Source organism: Myxocyprinus asiaticus, chromosome 14 (genome assembly GCF_019703515.2).
Source record: "Myxocyprinus asiaticus isolate MX2 ecotype Aquarium Trade chromosome 14, UBuf_Myxa_2, whole genome shotgun sequence".
Lineage (NCBI taxonomy): Eukaryota > Metazoa > Chordata > Actinopteri > Cypriniformes > Catostomidae > Myxocyprinus > Myxocyprinus asiaticus.
The window spans coordinates 6,564,329-6,588,058 of NC_059357.1; the positions used below are offsets into that span (position 1 = coordinate 6,564,329).

At 36.9% G+C, this 23,730-nt stretch overlaps 2 protein-coding genes across 4 annotated transcripts in view; one reads left to right on the forward strand and one right to left on the reverse strand.

Moving 5' to 3' along the window:
- Positions 1-4,236: 4,236 nt before the first annotated feature.
- On the forward strand, positions 4,237-22,068 carry LOC127451115 (sodium/myo-inositol cotransporter 2-like). Its single transcript, XM_051715552.1, has 15 exons — positions 4,237-4,371; positions 4,572-4,643; positions 5,040-5,144; positions 5,289-5,348; positions 5,775-5,879; positions 5,965-6,070; positions 6,169-6,249; positions 8,081-8,286; positions 9,609-9,744; positions 10,757-10,864; positions 11,020-11,170; positions 11,349-11,517; positions 16,984-17,199; positions 18,111-18,249; positions 19,109-22,068. Exons 1-15 carry the CDS (start codon positions 4,237-4,239, stop codon positions 19,333-19,335), a joined length of 2,016 nt encoding a protein of 671 aa, XP_051571512.1. The 3' UTR covers positions 19,336-22,068.
- LOC127451113 (rho GTPase-activating protein 17-like) overlaps positions 21,775-23,730 on the reverse strand; it is a 51,133-nt gene continuing 49,177 nt past the window's right edge. For all 3 annotated transcript variants that reach the window (XM_051715547.1, XM_051715545.1, XM_051715546.1), the window contains one exon: positions 21,775-23,659. In XM_051715547.1, the coding sequence (XP_051571507.1) occupies positions 23,544-23,659 (116 nt within the window). In that variant the 3' untranslated portion in view covers positions 21,775-23,543. The remainder of the gene's footprint in view (positions 23,660-23,730) is intronic.

Below are 23,730 nucleotides of genomic sequence, written 5' to 3' on the forward strand. Positions count from 1 at the left end.
CACCATATTAATAAAGTTGTAGTTTGGGAAAAGTGCTTTGTTGAACAATGTGTCTTAAATGTCTTTAAACAAACTATGGGTTCAGATTTATTAACTGGTCCTTGTTAAAAAAAGTGTTTTATTAAGCAACTAACTATTTGAATCAATGTGTTAACAAACTGATAAAATGTAATTTCTCAATGTATTGTGCAATATATTGCAAAATGAAGAATTCTAATAAATAACTGCATAGACAGATATATACAATTGTGCTCAAAAGTTTGCATACACTGGCAGAAATTGTGAAATTTTGGCATTGATTTTGAAAATAGGACTGATCATGCAAAAAAACTGTCCTTTGTTTAAGGATAGTGATCATATGAAGTCATTTATTATCACATAGTTGTTTGGCTCCATAATGATAACAGAAATCACCCAAATGTCCCTGATCAAAAGTTTACATACCCTTGAATGTTTGGCCTTATTACAGACACACAAGGTGACACACACAGGTTTAAATGGCAATTAAAGGTTAATTTCCCACACCTGTGGCTTTTTAAATTGCAATTAGTGTCTGTGTATAAATAGTCAATGAGTTTGTTAGCTCTCACATGGATGCACTGAGCAGGCTAGATACTGAGCCATGGGGAACAGAAAAGAACTGTCAAAAGACCTGCGTAACAAGGTAATGGAACTTTATAAAGATGGAAAATGATATAAAAAGATATCCAAAGCCTTGAAAATGCCAGTCAGTACTGTTCAATCACTTATTAAGAAGTGGAACATTCGGGGATCTCTTGATACCAAGCCGAGGTCAGGTAGACCAAGAAAGCTTTCAGTCACAACTGCCAGAAGAATCGTTCGGGATACAAAGAAAAACCCACAGGTAACCTCAGGGGAAATACAGGCTGCTCTGGAAAAAGACGGTGTGGTTGTTTCAAGGAGCACAATACTTGTTGACCCCCTCTCCAAACAAAGCACTTATGGTTGTGACCAGAAAGCTCTATTTTGGTCTCGTCAATCCAAATTACAGTGTGCCAGAAGCTGTGAGACATGTCAAGGTTTTGTCGGGCATATTGTAACCGGGCTTTTTTGTGGCATTGGCACAGTAAAGGCTTCTTTCTGGCAACTCAACCATGCAGCTCATTTTTGTTCAAGTATCGTCATATTGTGCTCAACCACACCGTCTTTTTCCAGAGCAGCCTGTATTTCTCCTTAGGTTACCTGTGGGTTTTTCTTTGTATCCCGAACAATTCTTCTGACAGTTGTGGCTGAAATCTTTCTTGGTCTACCTGACCTTGGCTTGGTATCAAGAGATCCCTGAATTTTCCACTTCTTAATAAGTGATTGAACAGTACTGACTGGCATTTTCAAGGCTTTGGATAACTTTTTATATCTTTTTCCATCTTTATAAAGTTCCATTACCTTGTTACGCAGGTCTTTTGACAGTTCTTTTCTGCTCCCCATGGCTCAGTATCTAGCCTGCTCAGTGCATCCACGTGAGAGCTAACAAACTCATTGACTATTTAAACACAAACACTAATTGCAATTTAAAAAGCCACAGGTGTGGGAAATTAACCTTTAATGTCTGTAACATGGCCAAACATTCAAGGGTATGTAAACTTTTGATCAGGGACATTTGGGTGATTTCTGTTTTCATTATGATTTAAAAAGGAGCCAAACAACTATGTGATAATAATTGGCTTCATATGATCACTATCCTTAAATAAAAGACATTTTTTTTTTGCATGATCAGTCCTATTTTCAAAATCAATGCCAAAATTTCACAATTTCTGCCAGGGTATGCAAACGTTTGAGCACAACTGTATTATAGTAGGCTACCAGAGATGCAGTCAGATCTTATATTGCTTTGCTAGTTGTGGGCAAATGTAATAAATGTGAACATAAAATAGAAGATTTTACTATACATATTTGCTATTTTTATTTAATAGTACCTTTATGCTGCTAGCCTGCTTCTATTCATTTGTACCATAGTGAATCATATAATATTCTTGTATCATGCTGTTAATTGCACAAGTATGTTTAAATACTATATGGGACTTTCCATATGATTTGTATTAAACTATCTGAATGTAAAAATTCTGAAAATATTATCCTCAGAGTTAAAGTGCTGATTGGTTTTCCAGACATAAAAATAATATGTATCATGTGAATCCATGTATTTAATATTTGAATCAATAATTATTAGAATTTGTACATCATTGATTTTGTCTTCTGTGTATTTTTGAGTTTAAAATCAATATTAAGGACCCAGGGGCTTGAAATATATAAAAACAGAAGATGTTTTTATGATCAAAGCACACTTCATAACTGTCATTTATTATTGTTGTTTTTATTATTGATTTGTTGATCATCCTGCATATTGTTGTTTTATTTTTAAGGAAGTAATCAAGGCTTTGAATGACTACTGCATGTGTACACTTTCAGTATATTGGATGTGATGGCCAAAATAACTGAGAATTAAAACTTGAATATCTAACCTGAACTTGAAACTGCCACAGATGTCTGCCAAATTAGTGGTTAGTGCTGATGAATGCAAAAAAAAACAAAAAAACATCTATAACTTAAAGCAAATACCACACTTGTAGAGCAATACAGCACTTTTACTATCATTTATTAATTTGAGAAACTACTAACAAGTTTTTCCTTTTGTAATGTGTTATGTTTAATAAATGTTGACACCTCTATTAAGTAACCATGTATAAACGGTGTTGCAACAATGTTCTGTTTTCATTACTGTTTTAGCAATAAAATGCCCTTACATTTTAACCAGCGTGTGTAATCTTACATAAAGTGAGATTGGAGTTTGATCCTTTTTATCAGAGACGGTCCATCTCTACCATTCTGAAAACACCAGGCCTCTTTTAGCAAAGAGATCCTGCAATACTTTGAATATTTAAATGGATCGTACAATAGGATAAAGTCTTTAATATACCTGACTGACCCATTATACAGGTGAGTCTTTCTTTTTAGATTTTCTCTCATCTTTCTCTGTTGGCGAAACAGTGTTGGCCATTTAGTATTTTTGCTAGCAATTTTACTGCACCTGAAAAAGTGTTTGAGATCTTTGACTTGCTTTTCAAATACTTCATACTTCATCTTAAAAGTGAGAAAAACTACTTGGCAAAGATTACAAACAACTTAAAAGTAAAAAAAAAAAAAACAATAAAAAATAGGCTACTTTACAAACAACGCAAGAAAAACTACTTAGCAACATTACAAACAACATGAAATCGAGAAAAAGCAAAGTACTTGCAAACTTTACAAACAACTTAAAAGCAGAAAAAAAAAACAAATGCCAGACTTTACAAACAATTGAAAAGCTAGAAAAAACAAACTACTTTGCAAACTTTACAAACAAGAGAAAGAAAAAAAATAACTACTTTGCAAACTTTACAAACAACTTAAAAGTGGTAAAAAAAACAAGCTACTTTACAAACAACTTAAAAGTGAGAAAAAACAAATTACTTTGCAAACTTTACAAACAAGAGAAAGAAAATAATAAGCTGCTTTGAAAACTTTACAAACAACTTAAAAGTGATAAAACTATTTAGCAAAAATTTCCAACAACTTAAAGGTGAGAAAAAACAAACTACATCTACATTACAAACAACATAAATCGAGAAAAGTGAAGTACTTTGCAAAAAACAAAAAACAAAACAAAAACAAAACAAAAAAAAAAAACTTTACAAACTTAACTTAAAAACAAGAATAAAACAAATGAACTGTTGTACTTATATGGGTAGAATGGGTGACTAAAGATGTGATTTCTCAGATGAGGCTATTGTTTATGCTAACACCTGGGCAGCGTTACAAACAACTTAGTTGACTTTACAAACAACTCCACATCTTTTGTCGAGTCTGATGTAGGTTTGCATCCTTTTCTCTCTGTTCTGTTTAGAGATTAAATCCAGTAAATTATATACATCTGTTGGGAAACACGTGATCCCATTAGAGTCCATACACTCCGTAGGAAAACATTTGCCATTCCTCTGTTGTAATTTACTCCCAGTATGAGTTTAAACAACTGTGATATTTAGAAAAGTATTAACATGCAAATACAAGCTAGATAAAATACAATCAGTAAAGGCTTAAAGTCACGTTTTCTGATATCATTACATTCAGTGTGCATGTTAAAGTGTGAGTATGCATGTGGGTGCGTATGAGGAAGATTATCTATGGCCTGTTATGTTTTAAAGCGACATACACTTGAGAGACTCATTGACCTTTGACCTCATGGCTGTCACCGAGCATCCCAATGTTTCTCCATCCTCCACCACCGAGGGAACATCACCACCGACAACTCTGGCCAGCACAGATATAGTGGTGCTTGTCATCTACTTCCTCTTGGTCCTGGCTGTTGGCTTGTGGGTAAGTTTCTTGACATCAAAAGATGCAAAGAAAAGCTTCTCTATAATAAGTGTTTTGATTTTTCAGACTTCAAATTCTCTCATTATAATAATACAGAAATTATAGCTGAATTTTACTACAGTAGCTGTACACATTAGCTATCAAATTTATACTGTAAAATCGCATTTTTGGCATACATATAACCTTTTCTCACTCAATAGTCAATGTGGAAGACGAAGAGGAGTACAGTGGATGGATATTTCTTGGCAGGCAAAAACATGACTTGGTGGCCGGTAAGTTCTAAAATATGTTTTTAATAGCCTATAAAATTTTTAACTTTTTAACTTTAAGTAAGGAGGCCCAAAAAAGACTTCAGTCACACTTAAAAATGTATGAACGTCATTGAATTTAACAAAATATTAAACGTGTCATCTATGAACAAATGACACTAGACTTTTCTCAAAACTTACTTTTTGAGCCCTTTTTGCAATTAATGAAATGTTTTGATAGAAAATTGTGCTTCTGCTATCTTTCTTTAAAATAAAAGTTACTTGGTTTGAAATTGTGTCTTATGTGTCCAAGTACTTTTGGGGCCACTGTAGACCCCCGTGGACACATAGCAAATATGAATAATATGGATCAAATGCAATTTCCAGCTCACATCTTTTTCATCTGTTGTGTTTGTGTAGGTGGGCGCCTCTCTTTTTGCCAGTAATGTGGGCAGTGGTCACTTCATTGGGCTCGCAGGCTCTGGGGCGGCAGCTGGTATCGGTGCCACTGCTTATGAATGGAATGTGAGAATGGCAGTGACTTGCTAAATACTTCTTGTTTATGCAGGAAATTATGGTTAAAGTCAAGTAAAGATTTTAAGTTAAATAAGTGAAGTTTTAAGACCGCTCTGTTGTCTATGAGATTAACTTTCTCTTGTTCACACGCAGGGCATGCTGATGGTGCTGCTTTTGGGATGGTTATTTTTGCCCATCTACATTGCATCAAGGGTGAAACAGAGCTACACATTTTGTTCTGTATCATACACTAATGTTGTATTAATTTTTTTGTATTAAATGTATACATTTTGTATTATGTATTTTGTAAAACACATGAGTTTTAACAGAAGAATGAATGTACTAAGTGTTATTATAAAATTATAAGATTCACATTTCTGGCTTTAAACCCTCCAAAATTTGCCCCATTCACTTCCATTGTAAGTCCCTCACTGTAACCTCAAAATTTGCTTTCTTTTTTAAAGAAAAGAAGGGACGAGTATCAAAATATTTTTTGTGCTTATCAAAATATGCCACAAATGCTGTCGATTGTGCTTAACTTGTATTGAACCCGAAAGATTCCTTTCAATTATTTTACAGATTTAATTATATAATAATAAATAAATAATAAATAAATGATTATTCTGCATTATTTTTCAGGTCACAACAATGCCAGAGTATTTACAGAAAAGATTTGGCGGCAAAAGAATACAGTTATTCCTTTGTGTTTTATATCTGTTTATCTACATCTTCACAAAAATATCAGTAAGTGTGCTGCATTTAAAAATCGCATTTAAAGAGCTGTTTTTGTGACCACAGCTTTGAAATTATGTTCTCTCTCGCTATGCAGGTGGACATGTATGCAGGAGCTGTGTTCATTCAGCAGGCGCTGCAGTGGAATATATATCTCGCTGTGGTTTTGCTTCTGGGCATCACTGCTGTGTACACTATTGCAGGTGTGGATATTCTGTCACTCTTAATCTTTTAAATGAAGAGTTTGAAGAGTTTCAGAATTCAGGTAGATATTTTCTTGACTGATCTTATGTGATTGCAGGTGGTCTTGCAGCAGTGATCTACACCGATGCAGTTCAGACTCTCATCATGATCATAGGAGCTCTGATCCTCATGGGCTTTAGTGAGTTACCATGATATTTATGTTCATCGTTATGTTTTGAATTGGCATTAAAGTGGTCATGAAATGCTATTTTTTTATATTGTTTTATTATCTTTCCTGAGGTCCACTGATAATATAATTTTATTTTATTTTTTGTACCAAAACAGTCCTCATTTAGTAATATATGACCATTTTCAACCCTTTTTCTGGCCCTCTGTCTGAAACACTCGGTTTTGGCCTAAGCGCCTCCTTAAAACTTCAATGTAAACACCCACTGTTATGATTAGCTAACATCGTGCAGCCCCTCAAATACAGCAATACTTGAAACTCAGTCGGAAGAGAATGAACAAGCTCCACAAAATTATAAAACAATATTTCAGGGTTTACACATGACACGCATCCAACACATTGCATCCGAATACATTTTACTGTTCATTTCAAGCACAACTGTTAACACTCAGCACCATAAACTATCAAACAGTCATGACATTTAAAATATTCATGAATGAAACGGTTCACTTATGGTTTTGCGATCGGGTCCAAGTGTTTTTAACTGCCCCATTCTTCAATAACAGTTCCTTTGCAAAGCTTGAATCATATTATGACTGGTTCACAAGCAATCCACACTGTATATGAGTCAAAAAAACATATAATCCATGCTGATATGAGCCGAAAAATAATTCACATACTGTACATAGTCCAAAGTACGGTGAATAAAGGCACACATACAGTATTACATCACTGGAAATGCATCAACACAGTCAAAGACGTCCATCTAGTGCATGTTTACAGACACCAACAATAAAAAATAGCACAGATGAGCGAAAGAATGCGTCCATGATGCATTTGTGTCAAAACAGCAAGAGGCAGAGCAGCTGAATAAAAGAGAATGGCATTATTCGCTTCAGAGTTGTAACTTGACACCGCGTCTTTTAAAAGCAGCGCCAGATACAAGACAATCATCAAAGATGTCTGTCTAGTGCATGTTTATATAAAAAAATAATTCAAAATAGTCCAGATTCAGAGATACAGTTCAGGAAAAGTGAGGACACACTAGGCCTGTCTGTCCTTCTCTCTCTCAGTTTGCAAACTGAAGCACCAGTGGGCGGAGCCAAGTGACGATGATGTAAAGTTGGCATCCATTTTTTTTGCTGTAGAGGTGGTCATGAGTTAATGGGCCCCCTAGTGATGTAGGGAAGTTGCGGAAGAAGAGAATTTTGCAGCTTGGTTTCAATAAATGCCTTTATTACATTGGGGATGAAGTTTTGAGTTCTGAAATTTACAGTATGTTTTTATAATAGAATGAACTCTTATATGTCAAAATATCAAGAAAAATGTGATTCCTCATGACATGACCCCTTTAATCATTTACACCAAGAGTCAATTAAAGTAATCAATCAAAATATATAAACACTTCGCTAAAAAGGTGGTTATCTGGTCTCTTAGTCTGGCCAAGCTGAGTAGGCTGGTCCGTTTTGCTAGTTTAGAGGGGTTTTGGAGCATTTGTCAGCTGGTCAGTCTGCGAGACCAGCTTAACATTGCTTGAACAGGCTGGCAGATGAGCTAGACCAGTGAAAGACCAGCTTGGCTAGACTGGGAGACTAGCTAAACCAGCTTGAATTGACTGAGACCATTAAACCACATGAGGCTAGTTAAGCTGTTATTTAGCAGGGCGTTTATAAACATGCAGCATTACTGATTCAAGTTTATAGAGCACTATAGCATTAAGAAATAGCTCATTTTTAAAGTTTTAATGCCTCTCGGTTGACATGTGGTTACCACCTCATAATTATAGTTATTATAATTCATCATCATGTTTTGTACCATGTTTCCTCTTGTTTTCACTGTAAAGGTTTTGCAGAGGTGGGAGGATTTCAGGCTGTCCTGGACAAGTATCCTCATGCCATTCCCTCCGTCCGCGTCCCCAACACCACATGTGGAATCCCTCGTGATGATGCCTTTCACATATTCCGTCACCCTGTGACCTCTGACCTGCCCTGGCCAGGAGTAATCCTGGGCATGTCCATCCCTTCCATGTGGTACTGGTGTTCTGACCAGGTGAAAGAAACCAGTGTTGATTGTAGTTTATAATCCAAAAGGCATTAAAGAGATAGGACATCCAAAAAAAGATTCTGTCATAATTTACTCACAAATATGACATTCATTCTCATACAAACTATTGGAACACAAAAGGACATGTTAGGCACAATGACAGCATGAATAACAACATGAGGGTGAGTAAATTATTACAGAATTTGAATTTTTTTGGCGAACTTTACTGTACCTTTAACTGTAATGGGTTATAATACATTTTTATAAACTCCTTCACACCAAGTCCGAAATATCGTACTACATCGATTTGTTGTTTTTGTATTTGGAGGTTTGGTGCAGATTAATGTTCACATGCTGAGTTCATTCAAGGATCTAAACTTTATTTATTTATTTATTTATTTATTTTATATTTGGCATAGGACTCAGTGTGAATAGTTTAGGTGCAAACAGCCCTTTTTGCATCTCTTTCTAGATTAAAATGGGGTGAAATCAGGTAAATTTAAAGGGATAGTTCACTCAAAAATGATAATTCTCATCATTTACTCACCCTCATGCCATCCCAGATGTGTATGACTTTCCTTCTGCTGAACACAAAGATTTTTTAGAAGAATATCTCAGCTCTGTAAGTGAATGGTGAACAAAACTTTGAAGCTCCAAAGAGCAAATAAATGCAGCATAAAAGTAATCCATACGACTCCAGTGGTTTAATCTATGTCTTCTGCAGCGATCCAAATGGTTTTGGGTGAGAACAGACCAAATTATATCCCCCTTTTCACAATAAATTTTGACATTTGCAGTCTCCTTTGCGATCACAATTTCAAGCTTGATTACACTTCCTAGCACCATCTAGCACTCTGTGCATGTGTCAAGCACTAGGAAGAGTAATCGAGCTTGAAATCATGATCGTGCCTAGAGACTGCAATGACAAGATGTACAGTGAAATGGAGGTTATATTTTGGTCTGTTCTCACCCAAAACCGACTGGATCGCTTCAGAAGAAACAGATTAAGCCACTGGAGTCTTATGGATTACTTTTATGCTGCCTTTATGTGTTTTTTTGGAGCTTCAAAGTTCTGGTCACCATTCACATGCATTGTATGGACCTACAGAGCTGAAATATTCTTCTAAAAATCTTTGTTTATATTTTTTGGTGAACTAATCCTTTAACTGAGATTAAAAAGTGTCCCAATGTTTTCCTGAATTCACCCGAATTCTAAAGTTTTTTTCCTTATGGAATGTTTTATATCTGTGTAAATTTCACAGTAACATATTTATGCTGCTACAGAACCTGGTGAAAGATACTTTGTTGTCATATACCTCATATCTCAGGTTATAGTGCAGCGTTCACTGGCGGCCAAGAACATACTTCATGCTAAAGGAGGCTCTCTGCTCGCTGCTTACCTGAAAGTTCTGCCCTTCTTTATGATGGTGCTGCCAGGCATGATAAGCAGGATACTTTACCCAGGTGCACTTAAAGAAATAAACACTCAATCTGAGGACAGAGAACACCAATGTTTAAAGGGTAGTTCACCCAAAAATGAAAATTCTCTTATCATTTACTCACCCTCAAGCCATCCCAGACGTGTATGACTTTCTTTCTTCTGCAGAACACAAACAAAGATTTTTAGATGAATATTTCAGCTCTGTAGGTCCATACAATGCAAGTCAACAGGTTCCAAAAACTTTGAAGCTCAAAAAAGTACATAAAGGCAGCATAAAAGTAATCCATAAGACTCCAGTGGTTAAATCCATATCTTCAGATTCAATATGATAGGTGTGGGTGAGAAACAGATCAATATTTAAGAAATATTTACTATAAATTCTCCTCCCTGCCCAGTAGGTGGTGATATGCATGAATAATGTGAATCGCCAAAACAAAAGAAGAAGAATGTAGAAGTGAAAGTGGAGATTTATAGTAAAAAAGGACTTAAATATTTATCTGTTTCTCACCCACACCTATCATATTGCTTCTGAAGACTTTGATTAAACCACTAGAGTCTTATGGATTACTTTTATGCTACCTTTATGTGCTTTTTGGACCTTCAAAGTTCTGACCATCATTCACTTGCATTATATGGACCAACAGGTCTGAAATATTCTTCTAAAAAATGTTGTTTGTATTCAGCAGAAGAAAAAAGTCATATACATCTGGGATGACTTGAGGGAAAGTAAATGATGAGAGAATTTTCATTTTTGGGTAAACTAGTCCTTTAATGCAGGACATACAAATGTCCATGTAATTTGCACGTAATTATGTAAATGTAAGATGGAAGATTACATGATTAAATCCTTGAACTAAGGGCCTAGTAATTTGATATACAGTGATATCAGAGCTCACTGACACTGAGTAGCCAATACAAACCATTTGTTAGCTGGAAGTGTTTAGTTTTACATTTGCTTTATATCATTTATTTTATCAAAAAATACATGATTTGCATGTCCTTTTGAATTCATCAGATTGTATGTGTGAATTCTAGATGAGGTGGGTTGTGGAGACCCTGATGTGTGTCAACAGGTATGTGGGAATCCAGTGGGCTGCTCGGACATTGCTTATGCCAAACTGGTCATGGAACTCCTTCCTACAGGTATCAGTGTGATTCCTTGTTTTTATCTTAATTTCTTTGCATTTTAGGACATTTTCCCCCAGGTTGTACTTGATGTTATTTTCTGCTCAAAACCATATTCTTGAGCTCTCATCATGTGAGAAGCAGAACTGATTGTTTCCTGTGTGTTTGTTCAGGTTTGAGGGGTTTGATGATGGCTGTGATGCTGGCTGCTCTCATGTCCTCCTTGACTTCCATATTCAACAGTTCCAGCACTATTTTCACAATGGATCTCTGGAGGAACATTCGACGCACCGCCTCAGAATGGGAGCTCATGATCGTGGGCAGGTAGGCCATTGACAAGCTGTAAGGTGAAGATTTAAAAGAAGAATCCACCAATCATTCAGTTTCTAAGAATGCATACTTTCTTACGTTGTTCTAAACCCATATGACTGTCTTTCTTCTGTGGAACACAAAAGGAGATGCAATGAAAGTGAATGGTGACTGAAATGTGTGTGTGTCACAGAGTATTTGTATTGGTGTTAGTGGTGGTGTCAGTGTTGTGGATTCCTCTGGTTCAGTCCAGTCAGGGTGGGCAGCTCTTCATCTACATCCAGTCCATCAGTATGTACCTGCAGCCCCCCATAACTGTCATCTTCCTCGCAGGCTGCTTCTGGAAACGGACCAATGAGAAGGTACACAACTTTAGTGCATAGATCAAGCACTCAGAGTTTCTCTCCTCTTACTAATATGGAGGAAAGCTTCATAACACTGCATAATGTACTACAATTTTCATACTTCCAGAACTAGCTAAAATGACAACAAAATTTTATTTTTTCTTTATAAAGTTCTTGATAAATAGTACAGCCTACCAACATTTTACAACCTACCTGCATTAAATATAAAAATGTCACAGTGGCAATAACACTAGATGGCCCTAAACATTTAAACAGGGTTTAAAAACAAACACATTTTCGTCAAGGAAAATACACTGATCAGCCACAACATTAAAACCACCTGCCTAATATCGTGTAGGTCCCCCTCGTGCCGCCAGAACAGCTCTGACCCTTCAAGGCATGGACTCCACAAGATCTCTGAAGGTGTCCTGTGATATCTGGCACCAAGACGTTAGCAGGAGACCTTTAAGTCCTGTAAGTTGCGAGATGGGGCCTCCATGGATTGGACTTGTTGGTCCAGCACATCCCATAGATGCTCAATCGGATTGAGATCTGGGGAATTTGGAGGCCAGGTCAACACCTTGAACCCTTTGTCATGTTCCTCAAACCATTCCTGAACAATTTTTGAAGTGCGGCAGGGTGCATTATCCTGCTGAAAGAGGCCACTGCCATCAGGGAATACTGTTGCCATGTATGTGGTCTGCAACAATATTTAGGTCGTTGGTACATGTCAAAGTAACATCTACATGAATGCCAGGACCCAATGTTTCGCTGCAGAACATTGCCCAGAGCATCACACTGCCTCCGCCAGCCTGCCTTCTTCCCATAATGCATCCTGCTGCCATCTCTTCCCCAGGTAAATGACGCACACGCATCCGGCCATCCACATGATCTAAAAGAAAACATGATTCATCAGACTAGGCCAACTTCTTCTATTGCTCCATGGTCTAGTTCTGACACTCATGTGCCCATTGTAGCCGCTTTCGGTGGTGGACAGGGGTCAGCATGGGCACTCTGACCATTCTACGGCTACGCAGCACCATAAGCAGCAAGCTGCCATGCACTGTGTGTTCTGACACCTTTCTATCATGGCCAGCATTAAGTTTTTCAGCAATTTGTGCTACAGTAGCTCTTCTGTGGGATCGGACCAGACGGGCTAGCCTTCGCTTCCCACGTGCATCAATGAGCCTTGGGCAACCATGACCCCGTTGCCGGTTCACAAGGTTGTCCTTCGTTGGACCACTTTTGGTGGGTACTAACCACTGGACATGCTCAAAACAGTGGAGATGATAGTGGACTTTAGGAGGAACACCACAACATTGGCCCCGCTCACCATTCTGAACAACACTGTGGCAGCAGTAGAGTCATTCAGGTTCCTGGGCACCACCATCTCACAGGACCTGAAGTGGGAGACCCACATCGACTCCACTGTGAAAAAGGCCCAGCAGAGGTTGTACATCCTTCACTGGTTGAGGAAGTTCAACCTGCCACAGGCGCTGCTGATACAGTTCTACTCAGCAGTCATTGAGTCTGTCCTCTGCACTTCAATAACTGTCTGGTTTGGTTCAGCTACAAAATTTGGACATCAGAAGACTACAAAGGACAGTTCGGACTGCTGAGAGGATTATTGGTTGCCCCCTGCCCCCCCTTCAAGAACTGTACACTTCCAGAATGAAGAAAAGGGCTGGAAAAATCACTCTGGACCCCACTCACCCAGCCCACTACCTTTTTGAACTGTTGCCTTGTGGCCGGCACTACAGAGCACTGAGCACCAGAACCGTCAGGCACAGGAACAGCTTTTTTCCCTCAGGCTATCCATCTCATGAACAGTTAAAACTGCCCCATTGAGCAATACACAGCTTAGTCTATTTATATTTATCCAACATGTCCTACCTCTTGTGCCATTACATTCCCTTGCACTATCTGTATATAACAGATTTGTATTTGTACATACGTATATACAGTGTATATATATATATATATATATATATTTTTTTTTTTTTGTCTTATTGTGTATTTCTATATATACACTTATATTTTCGATTCGCTTTTTATTTTTATTCTTTTTTTTTTTATTTTTATTTTTATCATCTCTGTCTTGTTGTATTGTTTGTGCACTGGAAGCTTCTGTCACCAAGACAAATTGCTTGTATGTGCAAGTATACATGGCAATAAAGCTCATTCTGATTCTGATCTAGCCATCACAATTTGGCCCTTGTCAAAGTCGCTCAGATCCATACGCTTGTCCATTTCTCCTGCTTCCAGCACATGAAATTCAAGAAGTGACTGTTCACTTGTTGCCTAATATATCCCACCCTTTGACAGGTGCCATTGTAACGAGATAATGTTTATCACTTCACCTCTCAGTTGTTTTAATGGTTTGGCTAATCTGTGTATACCATATGTAAACTGATCTTATCAGAATACTCCAAAATTGTTGTATTTGGAGGTTTAACACCATTTTACTTAATATTTAAATGTTTCAAGCAAGCATTGAAAGCACTCAATTCACAATATTCCTATTGGGTCTCTGAGCTTGTAGTTAAAAAAAAAAAAATTCCAAATTAAATTGACTAATCTTTAATAAAATATTTTAGGTTTTATTAAATTAATTTAGCTAAACATTACACAATTTAGTTTGATGGAATTTATTAAATTGCGTAAATCTTAGAAGTAGGCTTAAATTTAAATGTATAAAATGAAAAAAATGTAAATTTCAAAACAAAATTCCAAATTAAATTGACTAATCTTTAAAGAGTTTTATTAATTTAGTTAAATATAACAAGTCAATTTGATGGCATTTTATGAAAGAGTAAATCTTAGAATTAGACTAAAATCTTTTTTTAATTTACACATTTCAATTCATAATAAAATTCCATCAAATTGTTAAAATAACATTTAAAAACTAAATATTTTAAGTTTTATTTGTTGAATATTGCACAGTTCAATTTGATGGCATTTTATGAAATTGAATAAATCTTAGATTTAAAAAAAAAAAAAAAAAAAAAAAAAAAAAGCCTATATAATTGTAATGAGTCATCGGACTGGAGATCCAAGTGCAGCTTTACAATAAACGTAGTAATATAGACAGGGATCAATCACCAGCAATAGTAATATACAAGGCAAACCAGAGAGATAGTTAATAAACAAGAGGTCAGGGCAGGCAATATCTGGGAAAACAGGGTAGTAACAGCAGGCAGGCAGCAATGGGTCAAAACAGGGTAAACAGTCCAGAATCATACAACGCTCAGATGTCAGCCAGGGCAAAACAAGACTTGCAGTGAGAGTGAGACTTAAATAGTTGGGTGAATTGAAAATAGGTGAACAGATAATCATTGACAGGTGTGGGAATTATGGGAAATGGAGTCCAGACAGTTAAAAATCAATCTCCAGGTGATGGATCCCTCTGGTGGTGAGTGGGAGGAACAGAGGCTGGATTCATAACAGAGCCAGAGCAGACAAGGCAAATGTCCATGAGACCAGGGAAACCAAAGTAGGTCAGGTGGACGGCCAGGAGACCAAGGGAGCCAGAGCAGACAAGGCGAATGTCCATGAGACCAGGGATATCAGAGCAGGTCAGGTGGATGACCAGGAGACCAAGGGAGCAAGAGCAGATCAGGCGGATGGTCAGGAGACCATCTCAGAGTAGGGACTGGATCAGAAGACCTGGTTGATGACCACAGAGCTGAAACAGGGTCAAGAGGCCTGGGTGGTCACCCCAGATTGGAGACTGGAGCCATGGAAGACTCCGAGAGCGGAGCCATGATAGACGGAGCTGTAGGAGGCTCGAGAGGTAAAGCCATGGAAGGCTGAGCCGTGGCAGGCTCGAGGGGCAGAGTTGTAGAAGGTAGAGCTGTGGCAGACTCGAAGGGTGAAGCCGTAGAAGGCAGAGCTGTGGGAAGTTCGAGGAGCAGTGCCATGGAAGGCAGAGTCATTGCAGGCTCGAGGCTAAGCATCCAGGATGACTGGGAAATGACCTCAGTGGTCATGGGTATGAGCAGAGTCTCGGGAGCGACCTCTGTGGTCGTGAACACTGGCAGAGACTGGGAAACGACCTCTGTGGTCAGAAGCATGGGCAGGGACTTGGAAACGGAAGCCTTTCCTTCTCCTCCAGACGGCCAATGTAGGCTCTGAGATGGCCAACAAGCCAGAAGTCTCGTCCATGGCAGGCATGGGCGTTGGCGCTGATAATTTGTGAGGAAGGGTTCTTGTAGCCCAATGCACCGATATCAATGGCAGATCATTCAACTTGGAGACAGGGGACGTGGGAGGCTTGGCTGTGACCTGGCGTGAAGTAAATTCAGGATTGACTGAAGTGACGTGGAGCAGACTCAGGCGTGGCTGCGATGTGGAGCCGACTGTGGCGTGATTGTGACAGGGTAAGGAACAGGCTGAGGCGTGGTTGTGACAAGGAGTGGAGCAGACTCGGGCGTGGAAGGCTCGGAATCCGGAACCGGGATGGAGAGAGGAGGATCCTCTGAAGCGAGTGTCTCTAAGATTAACATTACATATTCCTCCCACGTGTAGTCTCTGGCAATTCCCTCCACCGGCGTGTTGAAATCCATTTACAGAATTGGACTCCCAGGTTTACATCAAATCCTGTGTGGACGGCAACAGTGGAGAAGAAATGAGAGCACTCCCTTATAGATAAGTCCGCCTGGCTCAGCTGTGTGAAGTATGTCACTAGATCCATTTTTTTGGATCCATTTGCTGCTGGGTTTGATGGAGCGGAGAGCCTGGTAGTTAGCTGAAGAAAGCCGCTGGATCGATTTGGGACGAAGTCTTCTGTAACGATGAGTCATCGGAGTAGAGATCCAAGTGCAGCTTCATTTACAATAAACGTAGTAATGTAGACAGACAGGGATCAATCACCAGCAATAGTAATATACAAGGCAAACCAGAGAGATGGTTAATAAACAGGCAAGAGGTCAGGGCAAGTGGCAGGCAATCACAGATAATATCCTGGAAAACAGGGTAGTAACAGCAGGCAGGCAGCAATGGGTCAAAACAGGGTAAACAGTCCAGAATCATACACAGAACAGGCAGTAAATGCAGAGAACACTCAGAGATGTCAGCCAGGGCAAAACAAGACTTTGCAATGACAGTGAGTGAGAGTGAGACTTAAATAGTTGGGTGAATTGGAAACAGGTGAACAGATAATCATTGACAGATATGGGGATTATGGGAAATGGAGTCCAGAGAGTTAAAGTCAATCTCCAGGTGATGGAGCCCTCTGGTGCTGAGTGGGAGGAACAACAGGGGCTGGATTCATAATAATAATTAAATAATTTTTTTCAACATAACACAATTCAATTTGATGGAATTTTGTTATGAAATTTAAATTCATAAATCTCAAAAATAGGCTAAAAATATATTTTTTGAGTGTATAATGCATCATGAATATTTTGTTAGTGAATATTGTATAATGATTAAAATAAAATGATATTTTTAATATATAATTTTTTTCTTTCGTTGTTGGCGTAGGGTGCATTCTGGGGTCTAATGCTAGGAATGCTGGTGGGGTGTGCACGGATGATTCTGGATTTTGTTTACCCCATTCCACTCTGCAACGAGAACGACACCAGGCCTGAAATCATCAAATATGTTCATTATTTATACTTCTCCATCATCCTCTCTGTCATCACTCTCATCATGGTGGTGTGTGTTAGTCTGGCTACAGAAAAGCCCAAACCAGAGCAGGTCAGAACGCACATACACAGCTCACAGTATTTAAATACTGTACACACACACACACACACACGCACGCACGCACGCACGCACGCACGCACGCACGCACGTTGGTGCAGCTATCATTATGAGGACTCTCCATAGACATAATGATTTTTATTCTATCCCCTAACCCTACTCCTAAACCTAACCCTCACAAAAAAACTTCCTGCATTTTTACATTTTCAATAAAACATTGTTTAGTATGTTTTTTAAGCAATTTGAATTATAGGGACACTAGAAATGTCCTCATAAACCACATTTACAGCATAATACCCTTGTAATTACCAGTTTGTAACCTAAAAAAAGTCCTCGTAAACCACTTAAACCTGCCCACACACACACACACACACACACACACACACACACACACACACATATATATATATATATATATACTGTATAAATATATAGTCACACATACATGAATACACAATTTCACAATTTAGAAAATGCTCTGCAATGGATTTGATTTTACAATTCAAATTGCAATTTTATAATTTCACAATAACACACCTACCATTGAAAAAATACACATACCATGTTTTTATATCATTGTGGGGACTCTCCATAGACTTCCATGCATTTTATGGATTTTATACAGATCTAACGATAATTTCTATCCCCTAACCCTAACCCTAACCCTACCCCTAAACCTAACCCTCACAGAAACCTTTTTGCATTTTCACATTTTCAAAAAAACATCGTTTAGTGTGTTCAATAAGCCATTTCCCTCATGGGGACCGCTGGCTGGGCCCCACAAGGTAGGTTTTTTTGGGTTTTACTATCCTTGTGGTAACATTTGGTCCCCACAATGTAGTATAAACATGGTTACAGTACATTTCTTAAAATCTTGGCTTGAATCTTAATTTGTCATTTTTCAGATCAGTCGTTTGACATGGTACACACGTTTTGATCCTCTGGAAAAGAGTGAAGAGGTTGTAAATGCAGATGTCTTCACAATCGAGAGCGCCACACAGAACACAAAAGAAACAGAAAGTGATGCACATCACATGAAAGAAGGTAACTTGTCCAGATGCACATGCATTTTGTACAGGTCTTGGCATGCATTAGGTAAACAAACAGTTCTACCAAGGGGTGGCAGAGCATATCCTCACATCTATTCCATTCATTTATCCCTTAGACTGTAATAGTCCATTTATCCAGCAGAGAGAGACAAAGTCATTCAAAATATTTAAATGGGGAAACAGTCCTTAAAGATCTGGATATGAAGTCTGAATAAATTAGGAGACTCTAACATGAAATATAGAGTATCTTTAAGCATAGTGGGCCCCAAAAAGTATTTGGGCATGTAAGCTAAACTTTAAAATGTCTGAATGTCCTTTAATAACATTAATAACAAAATATCAAACCAATTTGCAAACAAATTATGCTAGACCTTTTTCTCAGAAGAAAGGTCAAGTTCACATAGGTGTCCTAGAAGAGTAACCACAGGTATAGTTCATCACATTAACTATGGACATGTTCCACTGACATTTGGCTATAAGATACATGTTTTTTTATAAATAGTATATATATATATATATATATATATATATATATATATATATATATATATATATATATATAGTTTTATCATTTAACATGTAACATCTACATTTTTAGTGAAATGATTAGCTTAAAAAGTGTGTTAGTGCTCTCTGTCTTTGAAATAAATGCTACTTGATTTAATATTTTGTTTTCTCATGCAATGAAATTAAATGTGGCATTAGTGTCAAAATACATTTTGGGGGCCACAGTTTGTATTTATCCCTCAGTGTGACATACTCAATATCCATGTTGGTCAAACATACAGAACCTCTTATAACAGTTTTAGTTTCAGTTTTTATCATGTAATTCTGAGCACTGTATTTCTCATCAGACTCCTGTAGTTCTGAGTTCAGCGAGAAGGGTTTATCTAAACTGAAATCGGCTCTGTTATGGATCTGTGGAATGGAGAAGAAAACCACAGGACAGAAACCCACATCTCCCCCTCCAGATGTCTCAGTGTGTTCCCTTCAGGAGAACCGCTGTATGAGTCACCTGGTAAATGGCAACCTCATCGTCTGTCTATCAGTGGCTGTGTTTCTCATTGCTTACTGGGCATAACTACTATAATGTATTCGTTATTTTGACTTAAAGTATATCTTCAAGGGTGAATCTCATGAAAACTTGTCCAGGTCACATTTCACCCCACAATCATTTATATAAATAAAAAAATAAAAGATAATTTTAGGTGAAAATACATTGTGGCATTTTCATGAAAATGAAGAACATTTACCCACACATTCTCATTCCTGTAATGCATCTGGATGTTTCACTTTTTTTTAGTTTTTTTTTTTTTATTCTCATTCATCTCAATGGCGATACTTATTATTGTCATACAATACTTTTTATTTAAATAATACCAATTATTATAATTTTTTCCACATTAGGTTAATAAGAATTTGGAGTGTTAATGTTCTGAATTGTCATTATAAATAATATCAAAATGTAAAAAAATTTTTTTAATAAATGGTCTTAAAAATAGGTTTCATTTTCTCTAAATAAATATATAATTTATTTTATTTTGATTGGTGTGAAATATGATCTGATATGTTCTTGACAAGCTTAGTGAGAGTCACCTTCATAGAGTTTATATCTGTGGTAACACTTTTACAGTAAGATTGTATTTGTTAATATTAGTTAGCTACATTAGTTAACATTAACAATACTTTTACAGCATTTATTAATCATAGTTATTAATTTCAACACATATAAACCAACAACACATATATAAAAAGTTAACATTAACCAAGATTAATAAATGCTGTTAATGCATTTTCTAATGTTAACAAATGCAACCTTGTAAAGTGTTACCATAACTTTTAAGCAAAAAGCTATGCATATTTATTTATTAACAATCAGTTTTTGTAGTATGCAACATAATATTTTAACATATATGTAACCAAAACTGTTCACCAGTTTCGTTAAGTGCAAAGTGTAGACAGTTTCCTTGATGTTTCTATAAATTAAAATTTCTTTCAGAATTGACTGTGCTTAAAAAACTACTTTTGAATTCCATTTTGTTTCTCTAATTATTTATTGCGTATATAATTAGTGGGAAAAAGCTGTTGTGTTGGAAAAAAACAACATGAATTTGACAACACGTTTGTTCATCTCGGACACTAGCAATGTGAAGAACAAAACTCAGCTGCAGGATATTTGTACAATTAAGTACAAAATGGGGAGACACAAAATCAGTATGTACAATTAAGAAAGCCTTTTAAAATCCATAATGACAACATATCCACAGAAATAAAGATACATACCCCCATCTGAATGGGATGAATGGCTTTTGGCTTTCTAGCTGACTGTTTCCTGAGGTTAAACTGATCCATAAACCCTTTTATTCACATTAATGTTGTCAGTGCTGTTTTTGCATAGCATACAACATAAAGCATACCCCTATAGACCTTATACAGTATTGAGAATCTAACACTTTAAAAAGAGTATTATCTTTGGTCATTTTGAGAATGATACATTTCATGGAATGTACAGGGTTTATTTTAGTAGAGCATCAATGAAGTATAAACTCCACTAAGATAATCCATGTAAAACAGCATTACAGTTTATATAAACTATTTAATAAGTAAAATGACTGCAATGAAATAAAACACTACATACAGTCAGTATTGCACCCCAGGAAGAAATACTCCATAATACAAATCATGCTTATTAATATACTTTTGCATGTGTGCCTTTTATATAAAAAAAAAAAAAAAAAAAAAAAAAATTCATTGTGATAACCACTTTTTTTATACTTTTGTCCAATTTTTGGTCTACAAACATCCTGCCAAACATTTTATATAGAAACAAAAAGTATTAAAAGAGAACATGAATCACTGCAATTAAATCTGAAAAAGCAACCTTCACCATAATAGTCATAAAATTTAACAAAAAGTGTTGATTTTGGCAATTTGGTACATTTTCAAGGCATAAATAACACGTCTGCTTGTGTAGCAAACTATGCGAAATATCGCAAAACTCAGACATTCATATTCGCATTTAAAACCCAAACCAATGACAGCTTTTTGCACCTCTTTATGTGAAAGAAAATAATATTGTATAGCATGTTAATATGTGCATACTAATTTTTTCCCCCCTCATACATGGTTACAATGTGCCAGCATTGTGAGGAAAAAGAGATACTAGTAAGCTTCAGTGCTTAAAAGAGTGATTTTTTTTGTTTATTTGTTGTATTTTGTTTGTGTAGTTTGTTTTATCAAAGGGTAAAAGCTAAGATTAAAGGAAATGGCTATGTTCGAGTAGCATACTAGCATACTATTATTTCTGCTGTCTACAGTATGTAGATTATGCACAGTATATGTTTAACCCTCCTATGGTATTCGGTCATTTTTGAACGAAATACATTTTCCTCATTTAATAAAAATAGTTTCCTTTATCTGAGCAGTACATGACTTGGTGAATTTTCCTCCATTTTCCATCTAAACATAAAAAATTTTTTTAAAAAAATTAATATATATATATTTATTAAAAAGGGCTTGATTCGATAAGTCTAAGTGACCATAAAAAAAAACGACACCTTTGGTATTCACGGTCAAAATTGACTGACCATTGAAAATGAACAGGAAAGACCAAAAAACAAAGCAATTGTTTTTGGTCTGTCAAATACAATCAATAAATCAACCACAATGCAGAAAAAACAGACACAAATTACAGGGTGAGACTCTAAAACATCCTCAGTGCAAAACATACACACCCACTTACACACAAAATGTTTTTCTGACAAATGTAAAAAAAAAAAAAAAAAAAAAAAAAAGGCTCCGTGTTATTTCTCACCAGTTCATGACACACTCACACATACACACACGTTTGCAAAATAAATGTTTACTATAGAAAGTTTGAAATTGCAAAATGTTTTCAAATTTTTTTTTTTTTTTCAGTTCATTTCTGTTTTTTGATGTTAATTTTCTTGACATTATTATGCATTTACTTTGAGTAAATTTGTCTGTTTGAAATAAATAATTCGTAGAAAAATGCTTATTCTGTGCCTCCTGTTTGTAACACCATGGCATGGTTTGATTGCAAGCATAATGACAATAACTGCACAAACTGACACTTCAAATCTATTTAAAATGCTAAATTGGATAAATAATAGTTTGATCATGTCTAAATATATCCAAAAGCATATCTTGTGATAAAATATAAAATTAGGTTACAACAAGCCATCAGACAAAAATGTGTTTGTGTAAACAAATTAATGATAATATATATATATATATATATATATATATATACACACATACACATATATATACACACATACATACACATATATATACACACATACATACACATATATAAGTAAATAAGATCAGAATAGCATAAAATCCCAAAAGAAATGCATAATTTTATTGATCTTCAGGGAAGAACAAATGGTATCATCATCATCAAAAAATAGGGTAACACATCTGACCCTTCTGGTCAAAAATGACCGTAAATACCAAAGGGAGGTGTCCTTTTTAAATACCACAGAAGGGTTAACATTTCTTGACTCATCATGTGATCGTACTGCCAAAAATTAGAATTTTTTACATAAACCTGAGTGTAAATATTTTCATATTTCTTTCCAAGATTATAACTAGACGCTATATGCTGTATGCCATGTGTTTAGGTCACAATGTAGGATACTACTGTTCTTTCTGGGGGGGATTTTTCCCCTTTTTCTCCCAATTTGGAATGCCCAATTCCCGATGTGCTCTAAGTCCTCGTGGTCGCATAGTGATTCGCCTCAGTCCGGGTGGCGGAGGACAAATCCCAGTTGCCTCCACGTCTGAGACAGTCAACCCGCACATCTTATCACGTGGCTTGTTGAGCGCGTTGCCACGGAGACATAGCGCGTGTGGAGGCTTCACGCCATCCACCACGGCAACCACGCTCAATTCACCATGCGCCCCACGAGAACAAACCACATTATAGCGACCACGAGGAGGTTACCCCATGTGACTCTACCCTCCCTAGCAACCGGGCCAATTTGGTTGCTTAGGAGACCTGGCTGGAGTCACTCAGCACACCCTGGGATTCGAACTAGCGAACTCCAGGGGTGGTAGCCAGCGTATTTTACCACTGAGCTACCCAGGCCCCCGGATACTACTGTTTGAAACGTTTATCAATGCATATTGCATGCTGTTTCATATACTATTAGTAAATTTAAAAATAACTGCTGGCAGTATACAGTATATAATGCAGTATGCTAGTATTCCATTCCGAACATCGACCTTGATTGGCTGTGTGAAGATTAGGCTCCTCTCCCCTTACAGAGCAGTGCTTTCTGATTGGTGTTCAAATTCTGGGGATGTTTCTTCTGTTTGATCCTCTTCTAGCTCAGGGACAAGGTCCAGCCCTGGTTCCATGAGAGAAACTTCTCCATCTATGCAATTATAATGCAGAGTCATGATAGAAAAACATACTTTATCATCTATCCCACCAAAGCTTAAAATA